The sequence below is a fragment of the Pseudophryne corroboree genome, chromosome 1, assembly GCF_028390025.1.
Source record: "Pseudophryne corroboree isolate aPseCor3 chromosome 1, aPseCor3.hap2, whole genome shotgun sequence".
In the NCBI taxonomy this organism is placed as follows: Eukaryota; Metazoa; Chordata; class Amphibia; order Anura; family Myobatrachidae; genus Pseudophryne; species Pseudophryne corroboree.
The window spans coordinates 744,476,398-744,501,910 of record NC_086444.1 but is presented as its reverse complement, the minus strand read 5'-3'; the positions used below and the strand labels follow the sequence as shown (position 1 = coordinate 744,501,910).

The 25,513-nt window shown below is 42.9% G+C and overlaps 1 protein-coding gene across 1 annotated transcript in view; it reads left to right on the top strand.

Annotated features, from left to right (window-relative positions):
- The window catches only part of ACSBG2 (acyl-CoA synthetase bubblegum family member 2), a 57,546-nt gene extending 52,543 nt beyond the window's left edge, over window positions 1–5,003 (top strand). The window contains 4 exon segments of the mRNA XM_063916447.1: window positions 1,550–1,571; window positions 1,573–1,687; window positions 2,990–3,236; window positions 3,390–5,003. Of these exon segments, the coding sequence (XP_063772517.1) occupies window positions 1,550–1,571; window positions 1,573–1,687; window positions 2,990–3,236; window positions 3,390–3,502 (497 nt within the window). The 3' untranslated portion in view covers window positions 3,503–5,003.
- Window positions 5,004–25,513: the final 20,510 nt, after the last annotated feature.

The window sequence follows — 25,513 nt, the reverse complement described above, 5'->3', positions numbered from 1 at the left end:
GTACATTAAAAGCAACTCAACTTAATTCAATAAACAGGTTGAACGCGATGGGCATTTTGCCTCTTTTCAATCTCAATTACTATGTTACTATGAAACTGAGTTTGGATATTTTAGAATCCATTTTTTTTAGAAGTATCTTTTTTTTGTTATATTGTAACCTGCAAGTGACTGTTAACAGTTATTAATCTTGGCCGAGATAGTTATTCTATGTGATATATTTGAGATTTTAGAAATCTGTATATATTTTTACTGAAATGTGTATGCAGCAATAAATTTAATTTCTATATGCGATACTAGTGTATTTGATTGGGAAGCCTATATCCCTTAGAAATGTATCATAATAGATCAGCGCAGTCATACTTTGTTTTATGTCTTTATAACCTTTAAGCCCTCACCAGGCGTTTTTACACTAGCGGCAGATCTTTTACAGATGGGGTTTTTTTTTTTGAGGGGGGTGGGGTTAACTATTTTATATTAAACTGAATAACTTTTTAATGTATCTGCGCCAGGAATTTTTGAACAGGTTGCCTGTTCACAATTTTCTTAAAGGGAAATATAATGCAAGTTTTTGGTATTGTTTCCATGGCAGTGGTACCAAAGCATTTCCGATCTATTACAGGGTTGGTCCACATTGAGCATAGGTCTACAAACTCGGTACCCATTACCCCAAACAGGGCATGTTTTGCAGGTCTCCTCACAGAATCGCAAGTAAAATATTTAACTCCACCTGCGGACCTTTTAAAATGTGTGAGTAATTAATACACCTGTGCACCTGCTGGGTTACCTGCAAAACATGCACTGTGTGGGCTCCTGAGGACGAGTTTGCAGACCTATGCCATAGGGCCAAATAAATGCCTAAAGGCTGTGCATAGCAGTGACGTGCGGTGGGGTGAGGCAGAGCCTTTCCGGTCATACTAACGTTTGTGCCAGAGTTTTGACTGCATAACGTATATGAAAAATACAAAGAATATGTTAAAAATCTTCTTTGCATTATTCTAATTATTTTTATAGCCAAATCTCTGAAGTAAAAACTCTATGGCAGGCATATCTTTTCTGCCCATCTCTGATCAAAACCCACCAAATTTTCAGGAGTTTATACTGTTGTACCTGTGTATAATGCCCACATGAACCATTTGGCTTATGTATTTTGTGTAAATCTCACTCTGGTATTAACAGTGCCTCCTGAGAAATTTACACCACCGCACATCCCTGGTGCATAGTCAAATTGGATGACACCCCTCATTTTCTACTGGCTGTCTCTGTACTCCCAGTACCTGAAGTAAGATGCAGGTTTATATTCTCTCTTCTCCTCTCCCTTCCCTTCCCTTCCCTTTCCTTATACAGAACATGGATTATATAACAAGCAGAGTACAGAACAAATGGGGAGTAAGACTGTACCTCCCTGCGATTTCTTTAGCACAGTGGCTCCTGGTGTTTAGACACCAATGAGGAACCATTTCACTATGTTGTAGTAGCTGTCCTAAATCTATGACATTGTCCGAGGGGTGAAAAATAGAGACTGACTAATGACTGTTGTGTCCCACTTCAGAGCTCATAATTACAGCTGGTGGAGAATGTTCCTCCTGTCCCCATAGAGGATGCCATGAAGGAGCATATACCGATAATTAGTAATGCCATGGTAATTGGCGATAAGAAAAAGTTCCTGTCTATGCTGCTTACTCTGAAGGTAAAGTAACTTTGCATAGGGTTTCTGGAATCTGTATCTGTGTCTAGGTACTGAGGATATTCTGAGAACATAAAGCATACCCTTTTCTTATTAATGAATGTATACCCATATACCAGGGGTTAAAGTGAGCTGGAACAGGGCGGAACTGCGTTCCATTTGGAGATTGAACCAGTTCCGCCTCCTCCAGGTTGCCTAACCAAGAAAGTGATCCTGGAGCCGCAGGGAGATGCCGGCGCCAGCAGAAATGGTTACCAGCAGGCACCCGGTTCCCCCTCCACTCACTCCTGAGCTCCGGTTTCCGGCTCAGGCAGTGTGCGGCACTATGGGAGAGATGTCATGACGTCTCTCCCATAGTTCTGAGGAGCGGACACCAGAAGGACCACAGCGGTAGGATGCAGGAGTGGGGTTTGGGGAGTATTGATTGATTTTGTTTTTTGTGTGTAAGTATAAGCGCGCTACTACATGGGGGCACTTCATAAGGGGTGTCATTCCAGGGGGAAATACTACATAAGGGGTTTTACATAAGGGGCACTGCCACTGAGGGAACTGTATAAGAGGCGCTATTGCTGTGGGCATTGTGTATTAGGGGTGCTACTACTGTAGGCTTTGTGTTTAAGGGTCACTAATGTGTGTCATAACATGAATATGGGACATTACTTTGTGGTGTAATGTGAATAAGATTGTGCTACTGTGCGGCATAATTTGAATTGGGGATACTATTGCATGACCAAGCCCCTTTTTTTGCAGCACACGCAATCCCTTTATAACTAATGTGCTGTGGTGGGGAGTGAGTTCCTCCACCTCTTTAGGGCCACTTTAAGCACTGCCCCATACGCACATTTAAATGGGGAGTAGAGAACTGTCTTTCTTGTTTTTTTATTTGTTTGGGGATACATTATGAATAAAATGTAGTCTGTCCTCTGCAGGCTGGAGCTTGCATCCATGATATGTGCCTAGCTGGACCCCCCAACCACATACATTCACCATCTCTGCATCAAGTAGCATTGCCGTTTTAAGTACCTGGGGCTTTGACTTGGGGTCTGTCATAGGGCACCATAATAGTTTGGCTTTTAAGGATAGCCATGCTTGAGCACTGGTGGCTTAATTAGTTCCCCAGCCAATTTGATTTTAAGCTGTGCTGAAGCATGGGTATCTCTAAATCCTGAACTGGTTAAGGTGTATTGAGGACTGTTCGGGAACCACGTCATATGGTGAAAGCTTTTTCTTTTCAAATCTAAACTACATTTAAGAGTGTTCCAGTGGCTGTATGACTTACAGGCTTCTTTTGATTTTATACTATAGTGCAATGTTAACCCTGACTCGGGCGAACCAGAAGATGAACTGACTACTGAGGCGATTGAGTTTTGCCAGAAAATCGGCAGCAAAGCAACTAGAGTGTCTGACATAGTTGGCCATAAAGATAAATTGGTGTATGCAGCAATCCAGGAAGGTATAAACTTGGTGAATGAGAAGTCCACCTCAAATGCACAAAAGGTCCAAAAGTGGCTCATACTCAGCAGAGACTTTACCATTGCTGGAGGAGAGCTTGGTAAGCAATAAGCCCTATCCTTAATGCGATTAGTAGTGTTTAGTGCCTTAAAAAAAAAAAGCTTTAAAGTAACTTTTTACGTACAAAAGTGGTCATAAAATTCAAATGATTTTAATTTTTAATTTTTTTTTATACCCTGCTCTCCTTTTTAAGGTCCCACCATGAAACTGAAGCGACCTGTGGTATCCAAAATGTACAAAGACCAAATTGACAGCTTTTATCTGGATGCAGAGACGCCTACTGATAATGCCATCCTATCGAAGTAGACAGATTTCCATTTAGCAGTAATAAGTCCTCTTGGTTTTTCTTAATGGCACTTCTTGTGAAACCAGCAGATGTGTGTTTAAGAAAATACTGTTCTTGTTTTTGTATATTTTTCATATAGAAACAATGCATTGTGTTCATCTCAAGCAGAACTTTGTTTTGTGTGTATTATATACAATTACGTATACTAAGTAAGTTTATTTTCAGTCGAGAACAAGAAGTCCGAGGAAAGACTGAATGCGTTAATCTCATAAGTGCCTCCTGTTAGAGATTGCAAGCTTTGAGCTGAAGGAAGTCTTGCTGAACCACACTAGCCTTATTTTGTTGCAGCAGATTTGTGTTACCTTAGTTGTCTGCATTTTTATATCTGTACATTTGTGACTTTGCAACATTTCAGCATATATGTACATCAAATGCAGTTGCTTGACTGCCAGCAAAATGGGCTACCCGAAAGGCTAATCTCTTATCGGTATATGGAGGAAAACAAGCCAAAAGTATCCGTGAGCTCAGTGCATAGAGAAACTGGATTCTGATTTCCATGCACCAAAAAGGCATTTTGTTAACTGAAGTACTAAATGTTTTGATAACCTAATATTGTATAAACGGAGTAATTTATTTTATAAATATTATTTTGTAACCTTTTGAATGTAAAGAAACTTTATTGCTGCATATTGTAATTTAAGTTTGAGCTTGGAATTATTTGTGCTCTTCTCATAATGGCAACCTACTTGCATGAGGTTTGGTTATGAGAGGCAGAAGTGTCTCAGGCCTCTATGCTAGTCTGCACTGGTTCCTAATGTGAAGCCCCCTATATGTTCATGGAATAAATAGTTTGGGTGGAAAGGGAGTGTTACCAGGAACGACAGACCTGGCAAAATGTGACTACTGAATTTTGTAGAAGTTACAAGAAGGAATATGTTCAGGTGTCTACCTGCCTTAGTTTACCCCTTTCGTTTTTTTTGTTTGTTTTTTTGAAAGTTACCACTATTTAAAAATTGGATTAAATATTATGTAAAAAATGCTTAATATTTGACTTCTTAGTAGTCTTTCTCAAGCATCACATAATTAAGCAGTGCTTATGATTTCCACATACCACTTCACAGGAACAGCCTCAGCGTTTAGATTTGTTTTGTGTTCAGTAATAATTTGTTCTCCTGTTTGCTGTTGCTGGATTTCACCACATATGCACTACCAAAGTAATGGAAGGTCTAGCAAGCGCATTCTGAGAGACTATTTAGAGACACATTCCTATAGGAATTTTTAATGTAAACGAATGCACTAGTCACTATTAAGCTCTGTGACCTGAATAGAACGGGTAAGATATATCAGTTATCTTAGGATGTTTATGCAGTAGGAAGTACTTGATGTTCATAAGTTCTCTTATACAATGTATTTATATAATAATTTTTTAATATTCCTTTTTGTCCCTGTTTAGAACTTTGTTTCCACTTTGTTTCTGTAAATGTTCAATAAAGCATATAGGAAAGTTGCACTGCACAATAATTCTCATTCTCAATGTTGGAAGCTTTCTGCAAGTTGCATTGAAACATAGAATTTGATGGTGGATAAGAACCACTTGGCCTATATACATGCACACACTTACACACGGGTTAATTTCTGTCAGGAGCCAGTTACCCTACCAGTGTATTTTTGTAGTTGTGGCACTAAATTGTAGTAGTTGGAGGAAACTCCTGCAAGAATGGGCAAAATATACCAACACAACACACAGCCATAGTGGGACTCAAACCCATGACCTCAGTGCTATGAGGTAGTAATGCTAACCATTGCACCATCCGTACTGCTTGTCCCAGCATGTGTTAACATTTCATAATTTGTCCAACCTTAAAACTTGAGAATGTACTATAGCCACACCATTAACATGTATGTGCTGTCTACACTGAACTAGGGAGTAGATGGTGCAGTGGTTCTGTGCACTATTTTATTAACCCCTAAAAATACAGTAGCAGTGAATCCATTTTGAAACTTGCATTCGGGGTCTATTTGATCTAGTACCAACTTTATAAATGTATCCTCAAACAGATCTTTCACACAATCATTAAATATAATTCATGTCTTCCCTCAGTCTGCATACATTTCTACATGTGCTCAAATTTCTTCCACAGATATATAGATATATATTTTAGTTTTTATTCTAAAGAACATAAATACTAAATTACAGCATAAAATGTGGAGTTCTAGTATTTGTAATGAAACCAGAGGTTACAGACCTTATGCCACTTAAAGCTTTTGTGAATCAATCTCCATAAGTGAAGTTACTCACTCTTGCACTTTGAACATACACTTACATTCCAATTCTCTTGTGTGTGTGTATTTATCTTTAGTGGATATTATATGTACTCTCCCATGAACCCTCTGTGCCCCTCAGGCCGACACTTACATGCTGGTTCTATCACAAGTGCACATTAGGTTATCTTTGTTCCATATATCACCAGTTATTGATGTATGAAGGCAGCAGGGTCAGATATCAACAAATTTTTAATCTATCTAAAAGCAGTTCCAATAAAACTTTCAAAGTAAAAACAAATATCTTTAAAACAAATCCTATCTTTAAACTATATTCCTGTTGAAAAGGACGGACTACACCGGAGGAGGATCGAATACCAGCTGTAGACAGGGAAATGCAGATCATCCAAACAGTGTCTCCTTACAGATAGCTATGTATTGTCTTTACTAGGAAGCATGGCTTAAGTGTGTGTCTGGGAGTCCTCTCCCCTTTATCAAGAAGTGCCATTCTCATTCTGTCCTGGAAATTTATCCCCAGACCTTCCCGATCACATGACTGACATCAACCAATGATCAGACTATTCAATTAAAACCCCAAATCATTCTTATAATCCTCTATATTCGTATAGCATCCAAACAAATATATATTACATCTTTATTTTACTACTGCTGTCATTTTAAGCTTGCGTTTGAAAATTAAGGTTAAATATAAACACATTATTAAAAAAAAAAAACTAAACCACACTATCGCAATATCCCTAGATTACTAGAGACAACATGGTTATATATGGATATCTATCGGTTGTCTTTATGGCGGCTGTACCCAAAACAAAATGATCCAAATATACCCCTAAGTTTGTCTGTGGAAGAAACTGATCCCACAGACTAGTTAATACAGTCAAGACCTGCTCACAGAGCTCTCTCCCTCTTGGCCATTTCACGTGACTTGTATTAACCAATCACCAGGCTTACAAATTGGCTTCACAGCACAGTATAAGATTACAAATATACACAGAATAACAAGAATACAAACTAATGTCCATGTGTCATCTTATTTTAAATGTATTTTTCTCTGGCAGGGTCCACAGGTTATCCACAGGATAACAATGGGATATGATGAAGCGATAGCGAATTTGAGCTGATTGGTCAAAGCTTTCTGGCCTCCCAGCATGCAATAGGCCCGTCCATTTATCAGGCTACACAGATGATGATTCATCGGAGGATGAAAGCTCAATTAATTCTACTTCGGCATACGAAGAGGAGGAGGAAGGTCTCAGCTCAGTGGATATAGAAGTTAATTGAAGCAATGAAAGCCATTCCATTCTTAGAGGATTCAGCAGAGCCTGTGTTAAAAACCAAGGCACCTGTGTTTAAATGTCCCTAAACAGTTAAGACTGAGTTTCCGAGGTCAGATCAGCTGACGGAAATCATGGAAGAGGCTTGGGCTACGCCTAATAAGTTTAGAATTCCTAAGAAATGGAAATCCAATTATCCTCTTCCAGCTGGGGATTGTTTAAAAAGGGAGGTGGCTCCCAAAGTAGATATGCATGAGATTCGATTAGTGCGAAAATCTACATTACCTTTGCCTTCAACATCTTTTAAATGATGTCACAGATAGGAGAGTGGATGGTTTTCTAAAAAACATTTTTTCTCTAACGTCCTAGTGGATGCTGGGGACTCCGTCAGGACCATGGGGATTAGCGGCTCCGCAGGAGACAGGGCACAAAAATAAAGCTTTAGGATCAGGTGGTGTGCACTGGCTCCTCCCCCTATGACCCTCCTCCAAGCCTCAGTTAGGTTTTTGTGCCCGTCCGAGCAGGGTGCAATCTAGGTGGCTCTCCTAAAGAGCTGCTTAGAAAAAGTTTTTAGGTTTTTTATTTTCAGTGAGTCCTGCTGGCAACAGGCTCACTGCATCGAGGGACTTAGGGGAGAGAAGTGAACTCACCTGCGTGCAGGATGGATTGGCTTCTTAGGCTACTGGACACCATTAGCTCCAGAGGGAGTCGGAACACAGGTCTCACCCTGGGGTTCGTCCCGGAGCCGCGCCGCCGACCCCCCTTGCAGATGCCGAAGATGGAAGAGGTCCAGAAGCAGGCGGCAGAAGACTTTTCAGTCTTCCTGAGGTAGCGCACAGCACTGCAGCTGTGCGCCATTGTTGTCAGCACACTTCACACAGCGGTCACGGAGGGTGCAGGGCGCTGGGGGGGCGCCCTGGGCAGCAATGTATAATACCTTTTTTATGGCTAAAAATACATCACATATAGCCCCTGGGGGCTATATGGATGTATTTAACCCCTGCCAGGTCTCAGAAAAACGGGAGAAGAAGCCCGCCGAAAAGGGGGCGGGGCCTATTCCTCAGCACACAGCGCCATTTTCCCTCACAGAAATGCTGGTGGGAAGGCTCCCAGGCTCTCCCCTGCACTGCACTACAGAAACAGGGTTAAAACAGAGAGGGGGGGCACTGATTTGGCGATATGATTACATATATTAAAATGCTATAAGGGAAAAGCACTTATATAAAGGTTGTCCCTGTATAATTATAGCGTTTTTGGTGTGTGCTGGCAAACACTCCCTCTGTCTCCCCAAAGGGCTAGTGGGTCCTGTCCTCTATCAGAGCATTCCCTGTGTGTGTGCTGTGTGTCGGTACGTGTGTGTCGACATGTATGAGGACGATGTTGGGAGGCGGAGCAAATTGCCTGTAATGGTGATGTCACTCTCTAGGGAGTCGACACCGGAATAGATGGCTTATTTAAGGAATTACGTGATAATGTCAACACGCTGCAAGTCGGTTGACGACATGAGAAGGCCGGCAAACATATTAGTATCTGTCCAGGCGTCTAAAACACCGTCAGGGACGTTATAATGCCCATTTTACCTCAGTCGGTCGACACAGACACGGACACTGACTCCAGTGTCGACGGTGAAGAAACAAACGTATTTTCCTTTAGGGCCACACGTTACTTGTTAAGGGCAATGAAGGAGGTGTTACCCTTTTTTGTGGTACTTGTAGTATCAGAAATATGTATTATGTGGGGTGTGGAAAAACTACCTATAGTTTTTCCTGAATCAGATAAATTAAATGAAGTGTGTGATGAGGCGCGGGGTTCCCCCGATAGAAAATTATTGGCGGTATACCCTTTCCCGCCAGAAGTTAGGGCGCGTTGGGAAACACCCCTTAGGGTGGATAAGGCGCTCACACGCTTATCAAAACAGGTGGCGGTACCGTCTCCAGATACGGCCGCCCTCAAGGAGCCAGCTGATAGGAGGCTGGAAAATATCCTAAAAAGTATATACACACATACTGGTGTTATACTGCGACCAGCGATCGCCTCAGCCTGGATGTGCAGCGCGGGGGTGGCTTGGTCGGATTCCCTGACTGAAAATATTGATACCCTTGACAGGGACAGTATTTTATTTACTATAGAGCATTTAAAGAATGCATTTCTATATATGCGAGATGCACAGAGGGATATTTGCACTCTGGCATCAAGAGTAAGTGCGATGTCCATATCTGCCAAAAGATGTTTATGGACACGACAGTGGTCAGGTGATGCAGATTCCAAACGGCACAAAGATGTATTGCCGTATAAAGGGGAGGAGTTATTTGGGGTCGGTCCATCGGACCTGGTGGCCACGGCAACTGCTGGGAAATCCACCGTTTTTACCCTAAGTCACATCTATGCAGAAAAAGACACCGTCTTTTCAGCCTCAGTCCTTTCGTCCCCATAAGCATATCTGCCCAGGGATAGAGGAAAGGGAAGAAGACTGCAGCAGGCAGCCCATTCCCAGGAACAGAAGCCTTCCACCGCTTCTGCCAAGTTCTCAGCATGACGCTGGAGCCATACAGGACCCCTGGATCCTACAAGTAGTATCCCAGGGGTACAGATTGGAAAGTCGAGACGTTTCCCCTCGCAGGTTCCTGAAGTCTGCTTTACCAACGTCTCCCTCCGACAGGGAGCCAGTATTGGAAACAATTCACAAGCTGTATTCCCAGCAGGTGATAATCAAAGTACCCCTCCTACAACAAGGAAAGGGGTATTATTCCACACTATATTGTGGTACTGAAACCAGAAGGCTCGGTGAGACCTATTCTAAATCTGAAATATTTGAACACTTACAAAGGTTCAAATCAAGATGGAGTCATTCAGAGCAGTGATAGCGAACCAGGAAGAAGGGGACTATATGGTGTCCCGGGACATCAGGGATGCTTACCTCCATGTCCCAATTTGCCCTTCTCACCAAGGGTATCTCAGGTTCGTGGTACAGAACTGTCACTATCAGTTTCAGACGCTGCCATTTGGATTGTCCACGGCACTCCGGGTCTTTACCAAGGTAATGCCCGAAATGATGATTCTTCTTCGAAGAAAATGGACGACCTCCTGATAAGAGCAAGGTCCAGAGAACAGTTGGAGGTCGGAGTAGCATTATCTCAAGTAGTTCTACGACAGCACGGGTGGATTCTAAATATTCCAAAACTGCAGTTGTTTCCGACGACACGTCTGCTGTTCCTAGGGATGATTCTGGACACAGTCCAGAAAAAGGTGTTTCTCCCGGAGGAGAAAGCCAGGGAGTTATCCGAGCTAGTCAGGAACCTCCTAAAACCAGGAAAAGTGTCAGTGCATCATTGCACAAGAGTCCTGGGAAAAATGGTGGCTTATTACGAAGCGATTCCATTCGGCAGATTCCACGCAAGAACTTTTCAGTGGGATCTGCTGGACAAATGGTCCGGATCGCATCTTCAGATGCATCAGCGGATAACCCTATCTCCAAGGACAAGGGTGTCTCTCCTGTGGTGGTTACAGAGTGCTCATCTTCTAGAGGGCCGCAGATTCGGCATTCAGGATTGGATGCTGGTGACCACGGAGGCCAGCCTGAGAGGCTGGGGAGCAGTCACACAGGGAAAAAATTTCCAGGGAGTGTGATCAAGTCTGGAGACTTTTCTCCACATAAATATACTGGAGCTAAGGGCAATTTATAATATTCTAAGCTTAGCAAGACCTCTGCTTCAAGGTCAGCCGGTATTGATCCAGTGGGACAACATCACGGCAGTCGCCCACGTAAACAGACAGGGCGGCACAAGAAGCAGGAGGGCAATGGCAAAAACTGCAAGGATTTTTCGCTGGGCGGAAAATCATGTGATAGCACTGTCAGCAATGTTCATTCCGGGAGTGGACAACTGGGAAGCAGACTTCCTCAGCAGGCACGACCTCCACCCGGGAGAGTGGGGACTTCATCGGGAAGTTTTCCACATGATTGTGAACCGTTGGGAAAGACCAAAGGTGTACATGATGGCGTCCCGCCTGAACAAAAAACTGGACAGGTATTGCGCCAGGTCAAGAGACTTTCAGGCAATAGTTGTGGACGTTCTGGTAACACCGTGGGCGTACCAGTCGGTGTATGGGTTTCCTCCTCTGCTTCTCATACCCAAGGTATTGAGAATTATAAGACGTAGAGGAGTAAGAACTATACTCGTGGCTCCGGATTGGCCAAGAAGGACTTGGTACCCGGAACTTCAAGAGATACTCACAGAGGACTCATGACCTCTGCCGCTAAGAAGGGACTTGCTTCAGCACGTACCATGTCTGTTCCAAGACTTACCGCGGCTGCGTTTGACGGCATGGCGGTTGAACGCCGGATCCTAAGGGAAAAAGGCATTCCGGAAGAGGTCTTTCCTACCATGGTCAAAGCCAGGAAGGACGTGACCGCACAACATTATCACCACATGTGGCGAAAATATGTTGCGTGGTGTGAGGCCAGGAAGGCTCCACGAAGAAATTTCAACTCGGTCGATTCCTGCATTTCCTGCAAACAGGAGTGTCTATGGGCCTCAGATTGGGGTCCATTAAGGTTCAAATTTCGGCCCTGTCGATTTTCTTCCAGAAAGAATTGGCTTCAGTTCCTGAAGTCCTGAAGTTTGTCAAGGGAGTACTGCATATACAACCCCCTTTTGTGCCTCCAGTGGCACTGTGGGATCTCAACGTAGTGCTGGGATTCCTCAAATCACATTGGTTTAAACCGCTCAAATCTGTGGATTTGAAATATCTCACATGGAAAGTGACCATGATGTTGTCCCTGGCCTCGGCCAGGCGAGTGTCAGAATTGGCGGCTTTGTCTCACAAAAGCCCATATCTGATTGTCCATTCGGACAGGGCAGAGCTGCGGACTCGTCCTCAGTTTCTCCCTAAGGTGGTGTCAGCGTTTCACCTGAACCAGCTTATTGTGGTACCTGCGGCTACTAGGGACTTGGAGGACTCCAAGTTGCTAGATGTTGTCAGGGCCCTGAAAATATCGGTTTCCAGGACGGCTGGAGTCCGGAAAACTGACTTGCTGTTATCCTGTATGCACCCAAAAAACTGGGTGCTCTTGCTTCTAAGCAGACGATTGCTAGTTGGATGTGTAGTACAATTCAGCTTGCACATTATGTGGCAGGCCTGCCACAGCCAAAATATGTAAATGCCCGATCCACAAGGAAGGTGGGCTCATCCTGGGCGGCTGCCCGAGGGGTCTCGGCATTACAACTCTGCCGAGCAGCTACGTGGTCGGGGGGAGAACACGTTTGTAAAATTCTACAAATTTGATACCCTGGCTAAAGAGGACCTGGAGTTCTCTCATTCGGTGCTGCAGAGTCATCCGCACTCTCCCGCCCGTTTGGGAGCTTTGGTATAATCCCCATGGTCCTGACGGAGTCCCCAGCATCCACTAGGACGTTAGAGAAAATAAGATTTTACTTACCGATAAATCTATTTCTCGTAGTCCGTAGTGGATGCTGGGCGCCCATCCCAAGTGCGGATTGTCTGCAATACTTGTACATAGTTATTGGTACAAAAATCGGGTTATTATTGTTGTGAGCCGTCTGTTCAGAGGCTCCTACGTTGTCATACTGTTAACTGGGTTCAGATCACAAGTTGTACGGTGTGATTGGTGTGGCTGGTATGAGTCTTACCCGGGATTCAAAATCCTTCCTTATTGTGTACGCTCGTCCGGGCACAGTATCCTAACTGAGGCTTGGAGGAGGGTCATAGGGGGAGGAGCCAGTGCACACCACCTGATCCTAAAGCTTTATTTTTGTGCCCTGTCTCCTGCGGAGCCGCTAATCCCCATGGTCCTGACGGAGTCCCCAGCATCCACTACGGACTACGAGAAATAGATTTATCGGTAAGTAAAATCTTATTTTCCCTGTCTGGGGCAGTCATAAGGCCACCCATGGCTTCAGCTTGGATGGCAAAGGCAGTCGCTGCCTGGGCTGATGCATTGGAGGGGGATTTTTCAATGGCATCTAGAGAGCAAAGATCCCATATAGCACATATAAAACAGGCTGCAATGTTCTTGAAAGAAGCAGCATTGGATATGGGTACTATTTCCTCCCAGGGCATCGGCTTCAACAATAGCTGCTCTCAGAGCAATTTGGCTACCTACGTGGAAATCTGATTCAGATATAAATATTCTTTTTGGTAAAGAATTGACAGATATTCTGGAGTCAGAAGCACACTCTAAGAAAGTAAAGTTTCCTTCCACATACAATTTCAAACCTAAAGTTTCAGCTTTTCGGCCCTTTCGGTCTCAAGAAAAAGCTAAAGGTAAAAGTGATAGCAGGCAGTCCCAATACAACCAGTCTAGTAGGACTAAAAAGCATTGGGCTACCAGAGGACCGGTTGGTAAAACAAATAAGCAATCAGTGTGATGGTGCGGGCCTCCACCTGGGGGACCCCAGGGTGTGGGGCCGACTTCTTCAGTTTGCACAGATCTGGCAGCAGTCTACAACAGATGCCTGGGTGCAGGAAGTGAAATCTCTAGGTTATGCTTTTGCATTCAAGAAGCACCCTCCTCAAAGGTTTTTTTATTTTTTTGTACCAACACGTCTTTAGTAGAGACGAAGGCCAGGGCTTTGCAAGAGGCAGCTCAGAAATTGCTTTAGTCAGGAGTAGTCATTCCAGTTCCTCATGCACAACGGGGACAGGGTTTTTATTCCAACCTGTTTTTAGTTCAGAAGCCAAATGGGTCATTTCAGCCTATTCTCAATCTCAAAGTATCTGAACAGATAGATACATTTCGGTACCTTGGTTTCACATGGAGCCAAGGGGATTATATGGTATCCCTGGATATACAGTATACTTACCTACATGTTCCTATAGCACTGTCCCATCAGTGCTATCTCAGGTTCGCTATCCTCCAATAGCATTTTCCTTTCCAGGCCCAACCTTTTTGGGTTAGCTACAGCTCCCAGAGTATTTACCAAGATTATGGTGGTAATAGAAGCTTATCTCCGCCAGCAGGGGATAATAATTTTTCCATACCTCCTACGATCTTTTAATCCTGGCACAGTCACAGAAATTGCTTCTATGTTATCTGCAACAGACAATAACATGTCTGCAGAAGCACGGGTGGCTCATAAATTGGGCAAAATAGTCTCTGGTTCCGTCACAGCGGATGACTCACTTGGGGGATGTACTGGATTCAAGACTTCAGAGAGTAATGTTACCTCTGAACAAGATATCCAAGGTTCAGTCAAGGATTCAGGACTTGCTACACAGTCAAAAGGTATCCATTCACGCAGCAATGTGTTTAACAACATGGTGGAGTATGCACAATTCCACTCTAGGCCTCTGCAGTGTCTGATTCTTGCCAAATGGAATGGGGTGCATCAGACAATGAAAACACAGATTATGGTTCTTACGATAGTAGGAGGTCATTAGCCTGGTGCCTACAGACATCCCAACTGGACAATGGGGATATCAGATTGGAAAATTCTGACGACAGATGCCAGTCTCCATGGCTGGGGAGCAGTGTCAGGAAGGTTGTGTTTCCAGGGGCAATGGACCAAGGAAGAAGGTTGCCTGCCAATAAATATATTGGAACTTTGGGCCATATACATGGCACTGATTCAGGCAAAGGACATTCTTCGGGGAAAACCAGTCCTGATCTGCTCGGACAATGTGACTGCAGTAGCGTACCTCAACCATCAGGGAGGAACTTGAAGCCGAAAAGTGATGGAGGTAAGTCACACACTAAAGTGGGCAGAACTTCATCATCCAGCCTTGTCCGCAGTGTTCGTTCCGGGAGTCCTAAACTGGGAAGTGGACTTTGTCGACACGCCAGTCAGGCAAGCGAATGGGCTCTACACCCAGAGGTCTTCCACACTCTAGTAGACAAGTGGGGTTTGCCACAGATAGATCTCATGGTGTCCTGTCTGAACAACAAAGTGCTCGCATATGGGTCAAGAACAAAGGATCCCGGAGCGATCTTTGTGGATGCCCTGTCGGTGAGATGGGACTTTCATCTGGCTTATGTGTTTCCTCCAATCACCCTACTACCCAGGGGGGGTGAGAAAGATAAAGCAAGGGAAAGGTACCGTGTTATTAATAGCTCCAGCTTGGCCCAGAAGGCATTGGTACACAGATTTGCAGGGAATGTCGATGGATGCTCCACTTCTGCTCCCTCAACGTCCAGATCTACTGATGCAGGGTCCTTGTTATCACAGACATCTGGATCGACTGTTTATTGACTGAGTGGCTCTTGAAACCTCTATCCTGAAGTCAAGAGAATTCTCACAACAGGTAATTCAAACTATGTTCAGAGCAAGGAAACCTTCCTCAGCTCACATTTATCACCGAATATGGCAAAGCTATATTCATTGGTGCAGTGAACGGAAAATGGACCCTAAATCTTTCAGAGTTTGCAGGGTCTTAGCATTCCTTCCAGCAGGAATGGATAAAGGTTTGAAGGTGGCTTCCTTGACAGTGCAAGTGTTGGCATTGACTGTATGGTTCCAAAAGAAAATTGCCAACTTACAGGATGTGCATTCAACCTTCTTTTGTTCCTCTTACAGCGCCTTGGGACTTAAGTCTAGTCCAGAAAGCCCTTCAAGTTGGCCCATTTGAACCACTTAATAAAGTGGATCTTAAATGGTTGACAGCTAAAGTTCTCTTTCTACTGGCTATGGCGTCAGCTAGAAGAGTATCAGATTTAGTGGCATTATCGGGTCGTTCCCCATTTCTGATTTTTTTTTTTTTTTTTTTTTACCCAGATAAAGCAGTTCTAGATCTGGGTATCTTCCGAAGGGTGGTGTCTAAATTCCACCTTAATGAAGAAATTGTAGTCCTGGCTTTCCAGGTACCGGGCCTTTTTGCGGGAGATGCATCGCTGGATGTGGTCCATGCATTAAGGATGTACTGTACGTGGATCGTACCAGTGCCATCAGAAAGATTCTCTCTTTATTCTCTACGGATTTCACAAGAGGATGGCCTGCTGATAAGCAGACACTGGCAAGATGGCTTCAGCTTGAGAATATGCTTCTGAAATCATCATCCGATCTCCCTGTTCCGGCTAATGTCTCTGCTCACTCTACTCGTAAGGTAGGTCCATCATAGGCAGCACAACGTGGTGCTTCAGCAGAAGTTATGTAAGGCAGCCACATGGTCTTCCATTAACACATTCATTAGACATTATGCCATGGATACCTTTTGCCTCTCTTGACGCTGAATTCGGGGGAAGGATTCTCCTGTCCAATCAGGAGCGTCCCCACCACTAAATTGCTTTGGGAAATTCCATTGTTATCCTGTGGATAACTTGTGGACCCTGCCGGAGAAATATATGTAATGGTAAGAACTTACCATTGATAACGGTATTTCTCCTAAGTCCACAGGGATCCCACCCTGACTCACCTGATTTGAGGATCCTTTTCCTCACCAACCTCTTCCTCCTTGTATGGAAGGGTGTGCATGTGTGTTCTTATCGCATGATTAGGGCTATCTATGATGCTCCTGCCTTGAGCTTTGGAATACAACTGATTTGCCTGAGCCAGGAGGCGGGAATATATGGACGGGCCCGTTGCATGCTGGGAGGCCGGAAAGCTTTGACCGATTGGTGCAAATCCGCTCTTGCTTAATCATATCCCATTGTTATCCTGTGGACTTAGGAGAAATACTGTTATCAACGGTAAGTTCTTACCATCACAAGTAATGTGTTCCATCCATATTTGAAGGCAGAAGAATGGGAGACAAAACAACATAAAAGAAAATATTAATAGCTTGAACATCAATATAGACACCGTACACATATCCAGAATTGGTTAGTGACACTTGAATAGACACAAAAGTGTATTGTTATAGAAACCATTTTGTTTCAAATGCAACATTTTAACCCTTTAGGTGTTAGTGTCATTTATTGATGTATAGTTTTCATTTCAAGTTTAGCTAAAGTTTCCTCCAATTACCATTTTCTTTATTTTTATACAACAAAAACTTTTAATCTTGTTAAAAAGGGATATGAACAACATAGTGTATCCTTACATTTTAAGGAAAAACATGAGTATAATAGGAAAGGATTGAAAACTTTTTGTGGCATTAAAAATAACCATAGATATTTGGAGAACAAAAATACAGAGGAGACTTTAGCTAAACTTGAAATGCAAACTATACATCAATTAAAGACATTAACACCTAAAGGGTTAAATGTTGAGTTTGAAACAAAGTTTCTAAAACAATAGAAAGTGTGTGTGTGTCTTTTCAAGTGTCATTAACCAATCTGTATATGTATACTCTGTCTATAATGATGATCAAGCTATTAACTTTTTCTTTTATGTTCTGGTGCTGGGATACCGGTGTCTGTAACCTGACAGTGAAGATGCTAAATGCATCCCTATATATTAAAGGAGACAATCACACCACCTAACTCCAGAAATGAGACCCCCTCAGGCAGGACCATGGGAGGTGCCAAAAATCACCAGGGGCATGCACACATGCTCTGCCACCAAATCTAAAGAGTCATTCAGAAGAAGTGTTGATTTTAACATAGGACAATCTCCTATATATTAGCCCAGATCTGTCACTCTGTGGATAATGCTGGGTGTGGCTAGGAGCTCTCATTGGGTTAACAGCAGGTCTATCACACCCAGTCCACAGCTGTTTGGGCGAGAAATGCCCTTCCACACAGGTTACATCCAATGGGAGGCCCTTCCCTTTGGCTGCTGTGTGTTCCCAGAGCAGGATTAACAATGGGGCTGATGGAGCTGCAGCTCCAGGTCCACACCCCAAAATAGGCCCACTGCATCTGCAGCAACATACCCTCCAACAATTTACACATCGGGACAAATTCGAAAGGGGGTGTGGCCATGGGTACAGTGGCATGGCCACGCCCCTTTTCCTATACTTTCAATGGGAGTTTGGAAAGCCAAAAAACGGTATTGACCATAAAAAAAAAAAAAGAACTGTACCTGCCAAAAAGGTACAGCTGGAGGGTATGCCACTGCATCTGCAGCAAGTCTCTGCGCTGTAGATAGGGGGGGAATCCTTTTACTACAGCGTCCTATGGGGGTCATTCTGGCCTGATCGCTCGCTGCAGTTCATCGCAGTGCAGCGATCAGGTTAGAACTGCGCCTGCTCCGACACCACAGTGCGCCGATGCATGGCTGACAGCCGACAGCTGTCATTGCCTAGCGATTGCCTGGCTGTGCGATGCTTTTGTACTTGTGCTGGGGAGGCAGGCCTGACATGCGGGGTGGACTACAAAGAAGGAAGAAATGCTCTGCGCACCAAAAATCACTTGGAATTAATTAATTGATTAATTAAGTGCAGTATAGCAAGGAAAATGATTGACTCAATGAAGCTTGACCTTTTTTATAAAGAAAAATATTTTATAAAACAGTTAATGACACAGAACAAAGTATATGAGACAAACAGTACATATATATATATATATATATATATATATATATATATATATATATAGTCCATAAAGTAGGCACTCTCCAGGCTTTGGCAAGCTTATGAAGGTATTTTATTCAGTACTTACAACATAGAAGTGCAAGACACAATCCCTTGCATGGCAACAGAGTAGCAGCGACGTTTCGGTCCATCCGGACCATTCTCAAGCTTTACAGCATAGTATGCCCATTCAGAATCCACAACAGCAGAGTTATTCACAGCGGAAGTGTCATACCCCATTGCTGGTTGCCCTTTATACGCCAAGAATGCCGCCGAAAACACTCTCAGCCCCGGCGTGCGTTCCAATCACCAGGTGGAACGCATCCGGGAATAGTTCCGGTCCCGGTCACGTGGTCTATGCGTTCCAGCATCCGCACGCGACACGCACGCTGATACTAGACCTGTACATAGACATTTTATGACATCACGCGACCACCCATCCCGTATGTCAATAACAAAACATTAAAGTGCAACACCATTAGGTGCATATAACACCACATAATCATACATTGGGGGGAAGTAATAACAGCACCGCCAATAGGCCAAGGCGGTATGGCAGGCATTATTAGACATGTATAGGCATTCCAGTGCTAACAAATGGCAGCCAGCAAAGCTTAATATTTCTTATCAGATAAGTAAACAAAACATATAAGACACAAATATATAGACATATAATTAAAAACATATGCACACACATATATATATATATACACATACACCCACAATTAGGCATAAATACACATATATATGCATATATAAAGAGTGTGGTGGAGCTAGTGAAAAATTAATAATAATCAAAAAATATATAAATATAAATTTCCTTAATTCACATCTATAGAGACGCCAGTTAATCTAGCTCAGAAAATGTTTCAAATTTATGTGCTCATTCAAGCCCCTAGGGGCCATTGTATCCAGCCGAAAGATCCATTCAGATTCACGTTTGTATAGTTCCAGGATCCTATTACCTCCTCTAATCGATGGAGGAATCCAGTCAATGATACGGCAGCGAAGCATAGGAATCTGATGTCCCACCTCCAACCAGTGCCTTGCCACTGGTTTGTCAGACTGTCCTGTCTCAATAGCCTGTCTTATAGAATATCGGTGGTTTGCCATTCGTTCTCTAAAGCAGCGTTGTGTCAAACCAACATATACCAGCCCGCATGGGCATATAATCAAGTAGATCACATGATCCATAAGACAATGCAGACGATGCTTAATATGTATCTGACGCCCACTATGTGGGTGAGGAAAGGAAGCACCTGGAATCAGGGATCTACATGTCGTACAGTCAGAGCACTTGAAGCACCCCTTGCGTGCAGATTTCAACCATGTCTCCCTCTTAGCTTTTTCAGGGTTTAGCAGGGGACGCATAAGAAGCTGTTTAAGGTTCGCACCACGGCGATATGCCATCATTGGCTGTTGTTGTAGATCCCGCCCCAGCTTGGGATCCGAGGCCACAATCCTCCAATTCCGTCTAAAGGCTCTTTTAACACAACCCGCTCTGTCATCGTATCTACTGCAGTATATCATCCGATTTTTCATTCGTGTTTCCGATGAGCCAGAGTGCTGCGTAATATTTCTACGTGCCTTATGAAGACAATCTTCAATCATTTTATGGGCATAACCACGCTCCTTGAAGCGTACTTTCATTTCATTAATCTGTTGCTCCGCAAGTATCGCATCAGTATTGATCCGTAGTATTCTCATAAATTGTGAAATAGGTAAGCTTGCCTTTAAGCTAGGTGCATGGTGGCTTGTGGCATAGAGTAAACTGTTCCTGTCAGTTTCTTTTCGAAAAAGTGTAGTGCACAACCCACTGACATCCTTGTAGACTGTGACATCAAGAAAGTCAATTCTGGCATCCTCTATCCTAGCTGAAAATTTCACTGGCGTCTCTAAGCTATTTAAAGTAGTCACCATCTGCCAAAACTCACCCAATTCCCCGGACCAAAGCAAAAATATATCATCAATGAATCTATAATAACATTTAATATGATCACTGAATGCAGGTAATATATATGTGGTTTCAAAGTCATGCATATATATATTAGCATAAGCAGGTGCCAGGTTCGACCCCATCGCGGTCCCTGACACCTGCTTATAATATCTACCAGCATATAGAAAATGGTTCTCCTTTAGTACCAACCCCAGCAAATCTAAAATAAATTCCACTGGAGGGCCCTGATGCCCAAAGCCCACGAGTGCCTCACGCACCGCCTTGATACCACCTTCATGGGGAATGATGGTTTACAGCGATACCACATCTAGTGTAACCAGATAGATATTCTCTAAATGAAACACATCCATTTGCTTTAGTCTCAGCAAGAAATCTCCAGTATCCCTTAAGCAAGTGGGAATCTTGGCAACAACAGGTTGTAAAAATTTATCAACGTATTTGGCAACAGGTTGTAATACCGAGTCCTGGGCCGAGATTATAGGACGACGCGGGGGATCCACAAGGGTCTTGTGGACCTTGGGCAAGGTATACAAATAGGGACATTTTGGGTAGTCCACTTTTAAATATTCAGCAATCTTATCATAAATCCAACAATTTTGGAGTCCATGTGAGATACATAAATCAATCCTATTTTTCACCTTAACCATTGGATTACCATCACATAGACTGTATACAGATTCATCACCCAGTTGTCGCTTGACCTCCTTATCATAAGAGGACCAATTCTGCAGGACAATCGCCCCGCCCTTATCAGCGGGACGTATTACCACATTTTCATTTTCCTTAAGTGCCTTCAAAGCTATACGTTCACCCTTCGATAGGTTATCAAAGCCAGTGGTTCTATATCCTGTCCTAACCTCTTTTTCCATAACCCTAGAAAAGGCCTTAATGCTAGAGTTTGCAGATGGGGGATCAAACTGACTAGGTTTCTTAAAATCATCAGGGACTGTTGTTTGATTGCCATCACCAAAAAATTCTCTCAAACGAAGTTTACGCCCAAATTTGAACTGGTCAATACAGAAATCAAAATCATCATGTTTTACTGTTGGAATGAAGCTTAGCCCTTTTGCCAACAGTGAAGTCTCATCAGGGGTTAATTCATGATCAGATAAATTAAAGATGAGGTTCATTTCCGCCTCCTTCGTCCCCTTCTCCCTGTACCCGCCCCTCCTCGGGTGCGGCCTCTTCCTCTTACGGATTGGGGTTGATCTCCGTTCCCACCTTGTTTGTCTAAAAAACCACTTGGCGGACGGGTTTCAGATTGGTCAGTATCAGAGGCTGTAGCTGAAGAGTTAGTATCAACAGGATTATAAAATCTGGATCTAAACGCCCTTTTATATCTCACTGTGTTACTGTTGGAGTTATCACCACTGAGCCATTTATAGACCTGATGATTTTTGTAATCATTGTTGACAGTGCTAAGCTTCTTCCTTTTAAAAGTAACCAATTCATCCTTATATACATCAATCTGCTTCTGCAGCTTAGTAATCCAATTCTCTGTCTTGTCACTCGTGAGCGATTGCATAGATAGAGACTCAAATTTCATTATCTCCTCACGTATTTGTGTTAATTCTGACCCTACCTGCTCAATAACAAGCAGCATAAGGTCAAAAGCACACTTATTTAGTACACCACACCATTTGCTACAGAAGGTGGCGCTGTTTCTTCCAATAGTTGAAACATTGTTGACTCTAAATCCACGTGGTATTTTTTTAGATCTAAAATACTCTGAAAGAAACTGACCGTGTAATACTAAGTCAGTTTCACGTCTCTTGAGGCGTAGTAATCTATAAAATAAGTCCACGGGTTTCTCACTAGGTAAAGTACCAAATTCAATTTTTTCAAAAAGAACTTTTTCAGCGTCATCATCTGTTAGCGAAATTAGTGTGTGCTCAGCTTCAAACAATAAGCCTTCATCAAATGCTATATGATTTTGTGACATTTCTGCATATATTAATTTCCAATTACCACATGCCCAAAAGATAATAGAGACCTGGCAGAATGGTGACCACATCAAATAACTGAAAATTAGCTCCACCACATAAATATTAAAAATAGGTATGACCAACCGTAAATAACAATTGCTCATTAACAGGGAAAAAAATGATTTTTAGACAAAAAGCAAAAATAGTAAATGGGTGCAGAAAAAATATGCTCTTCGGCATATCATATCCAGAGGAAAAAGTCCAGCACTCTCATCATTGAAATAACATCAGCGGGGTGCACTACACAGAAGAGCCACTTTTTCAGAGAGAAATTCCGATAAATATAGTCCATAAAGTAGGCACTCTCCAGGCTTTGGCAAGCTTATGAAGGTATTTTATTCAGTACTTACAACATAGAAGTGCAAGACACAATCACTTGCATGGCATTGATGATATATTTGATAATATATTTTTGATGATATATTTTTGCTTTGGTCCGGGGAATTGGGTGAGTTTTGGCAGATGGTGACTACTTTAAATAGCTTAGAGACGCCAGTGAAATTTTCAGCTAGGATAGAGGATGCCAGAATTGACTTTCTTGATGTCACAGTCTACAAGGATGTCAGTGGGTTGTGCACTACACTTTTTCGAAAAGAAACTGACAGGAACAGTTTACTCTATGCCACAAGCCACCATGCACCTAGCTTAAAGGCAAGCTTACCTATTTCACAATTTATGAGAATACTACGGATCAATACTGATGCGATACTTGCGGAGCAACAGATTAATGAAATGAAAGTACGCTTCAAGGAGCGTGGTTATGCCCATAAAATGATTGAAGATTGTCTTCATAAGGCACGTAGAAATATTACGCAGCACTCTGGCTCATCGGAAACACGAATGAAAAATCGGATGATATACTGCAGTAGATACGATGACAGAGCGGGTTGTGTTAAAAGAGCCTTTAGACGGAATTGGAGGATTGTGGCCTCGGACCCCAAGCTGGGGTGGGATCTACAACAACAGCCAATGATGGCATATCGCCGTGGTGCGAACCTTAAACAGCTTCTTATGCGTCCCCTGCTAAACCCTGAAAAAGCTAAGAGGGAGACATGGTTGAAATCTGCACGCAAGGGGTGCTTCAAGTGCTCTGACTGTACGACATGTAGATCCCTGATTCCAGGTGCTTCCTTTCCTCACCCACATAGTGGGCGTCAGATACATATTAAGCATCGTCTGCATTGTCTTATGGATCATGTGATCTACTTGATTATATGCCCATGCGGGCTGGTATATGTTGGTTTGACACAACGCTGCTTTAGAGAACGAATGGCAAACCACCGATATTCTATAAGACAGGCTATTGAGACAGGACAGTCTGACAAACCAGTGGCAAGGCACTGGTTAGAGGTGGGACATCAGATTCCTATGCTTCGCTGCCGTATCATTGACTGGATTCCTCCATCGATTAGAGGAGGTAATAGGATCCTGGAACTATACAAACGTGAATCTGAATGGATCTTTCGACTGGATACAATGGCCCCTAGGGGCTTGAATGAGCAAATAAATTTGAAACATTTTCTGAGCTAGATTAACTGGCGTCTCTATAGATGTGAATTAAGGAAATTTATATTTATATATTTTTTGATTATTATTAATTTTTCACTAGCTCCACCACACTCTTTATATATGCATATATATGTGTATTTATGCCTAATTGTGGGTGTATGTGTATATATATATATATGTGTGTGCATATGTTTTTAATTATATGTCTATATATTTGTGTCTTATATGTTTTGTTTACTTATCTGATAAGAAATATTAAGCTTTGCTGGCTGCCATTTGTTAGCACTGGAATGCCTATACATGTCTAATAATGCCTGCCATACCGCCTTGGCCTATTGGCGGTGCTGTTATTACTTCCCCCCAATGTATGATTATGTGGTGTTATATGCACCTAATGGTGTTGCACTTTAATGTTTTGTTATTGACATACGGGATGGGTGGTCGCGTGATGTCATAAAATGTCTATGTACAGGTCTAGTATCAACGTGCGTGTCACGCCGGATGCTGGAACGCATAGACCACGTGACCGGAACCTGAACTATTCCCGGATGCGTTCCACCTGGTGATTGGAACGCACGCTGGGGCTGAGAGTGTTTTCGGCGGCATTCTTGGCGTATAAAGGGCAGCCAGCAATGGGGTATGACACTTCCGCTGTGAATAACTCTGCTGTTGTGGATTCTGAATGGGCATACTATGCTGTAAAGCTTGAGAATGGTCCGGATGGACCGAAACGTCGCTGCTACTCTGTTGCCATGCAAGTGATTGTGTCTTGCACTTCTATGTTGTAAGTACTGAATAAAATACCTTCATAAGCTTGCCAAAGCCTGGAGAGTGCCTACTTTATGGACTATATTTATCGGAATTTCTCTCTGAAAAAGTGGCTCTTCTGTGTAGTGCACCCCGCTGATGTTATTTCAATGATGAGAGTGCTGGACTTTTTCCTCTGGATATGATATGCCGAAGAGCATATTTTTTCTGCACCCATTTACTATTTTTGCTTTTTGTCTAAAAATCATTTTTTTCCCTGTTAATGAGCAATTGTTATTTACGGTTGGTCATACCTATTTTTAATATTTATGTGGTGGAGCTAATTTTCAGTTATTTGATGTGGTCACCATTCTGCCAGGTCTCTATTATCTTTTGGGCATGTGGTAATTGGAAATTAATATATGCAGAAATGTCACAAAATCATATAGCATTTGATGAAGGCTTATTGTTTGAAGCTGAGCACACACTAATTTCGCTAACAGATGATGACGCTGAAAAAGTTCTTTTTGAAAAAGTTTAATTTGGTACTTTACCTAGTGAGAAACCCGTGGACTTATTTTATAGATTACTACGCCTCAAGAGACGTGAAACTGACTTAGTATTACACGGTCAGTTTCTTTCAGAGTATTTTAGATCTAAAAAAAATACCACGTGGATTTAGAGTCAACAATGTTCCAACTATTGGAAGAAACAGCGCCACCTTCTGTAGCAAATGGTGTGGTGTACTAAATAAGTGTGCTTTTGACCTTATGCTGCTTGTTATTGAGCAGGTAGGGTCAGAATTAACACAAATACGTGAGGAGATAACGAAATTTGAGTCTCTATCTATGCAATCGCTCACGAGTGACA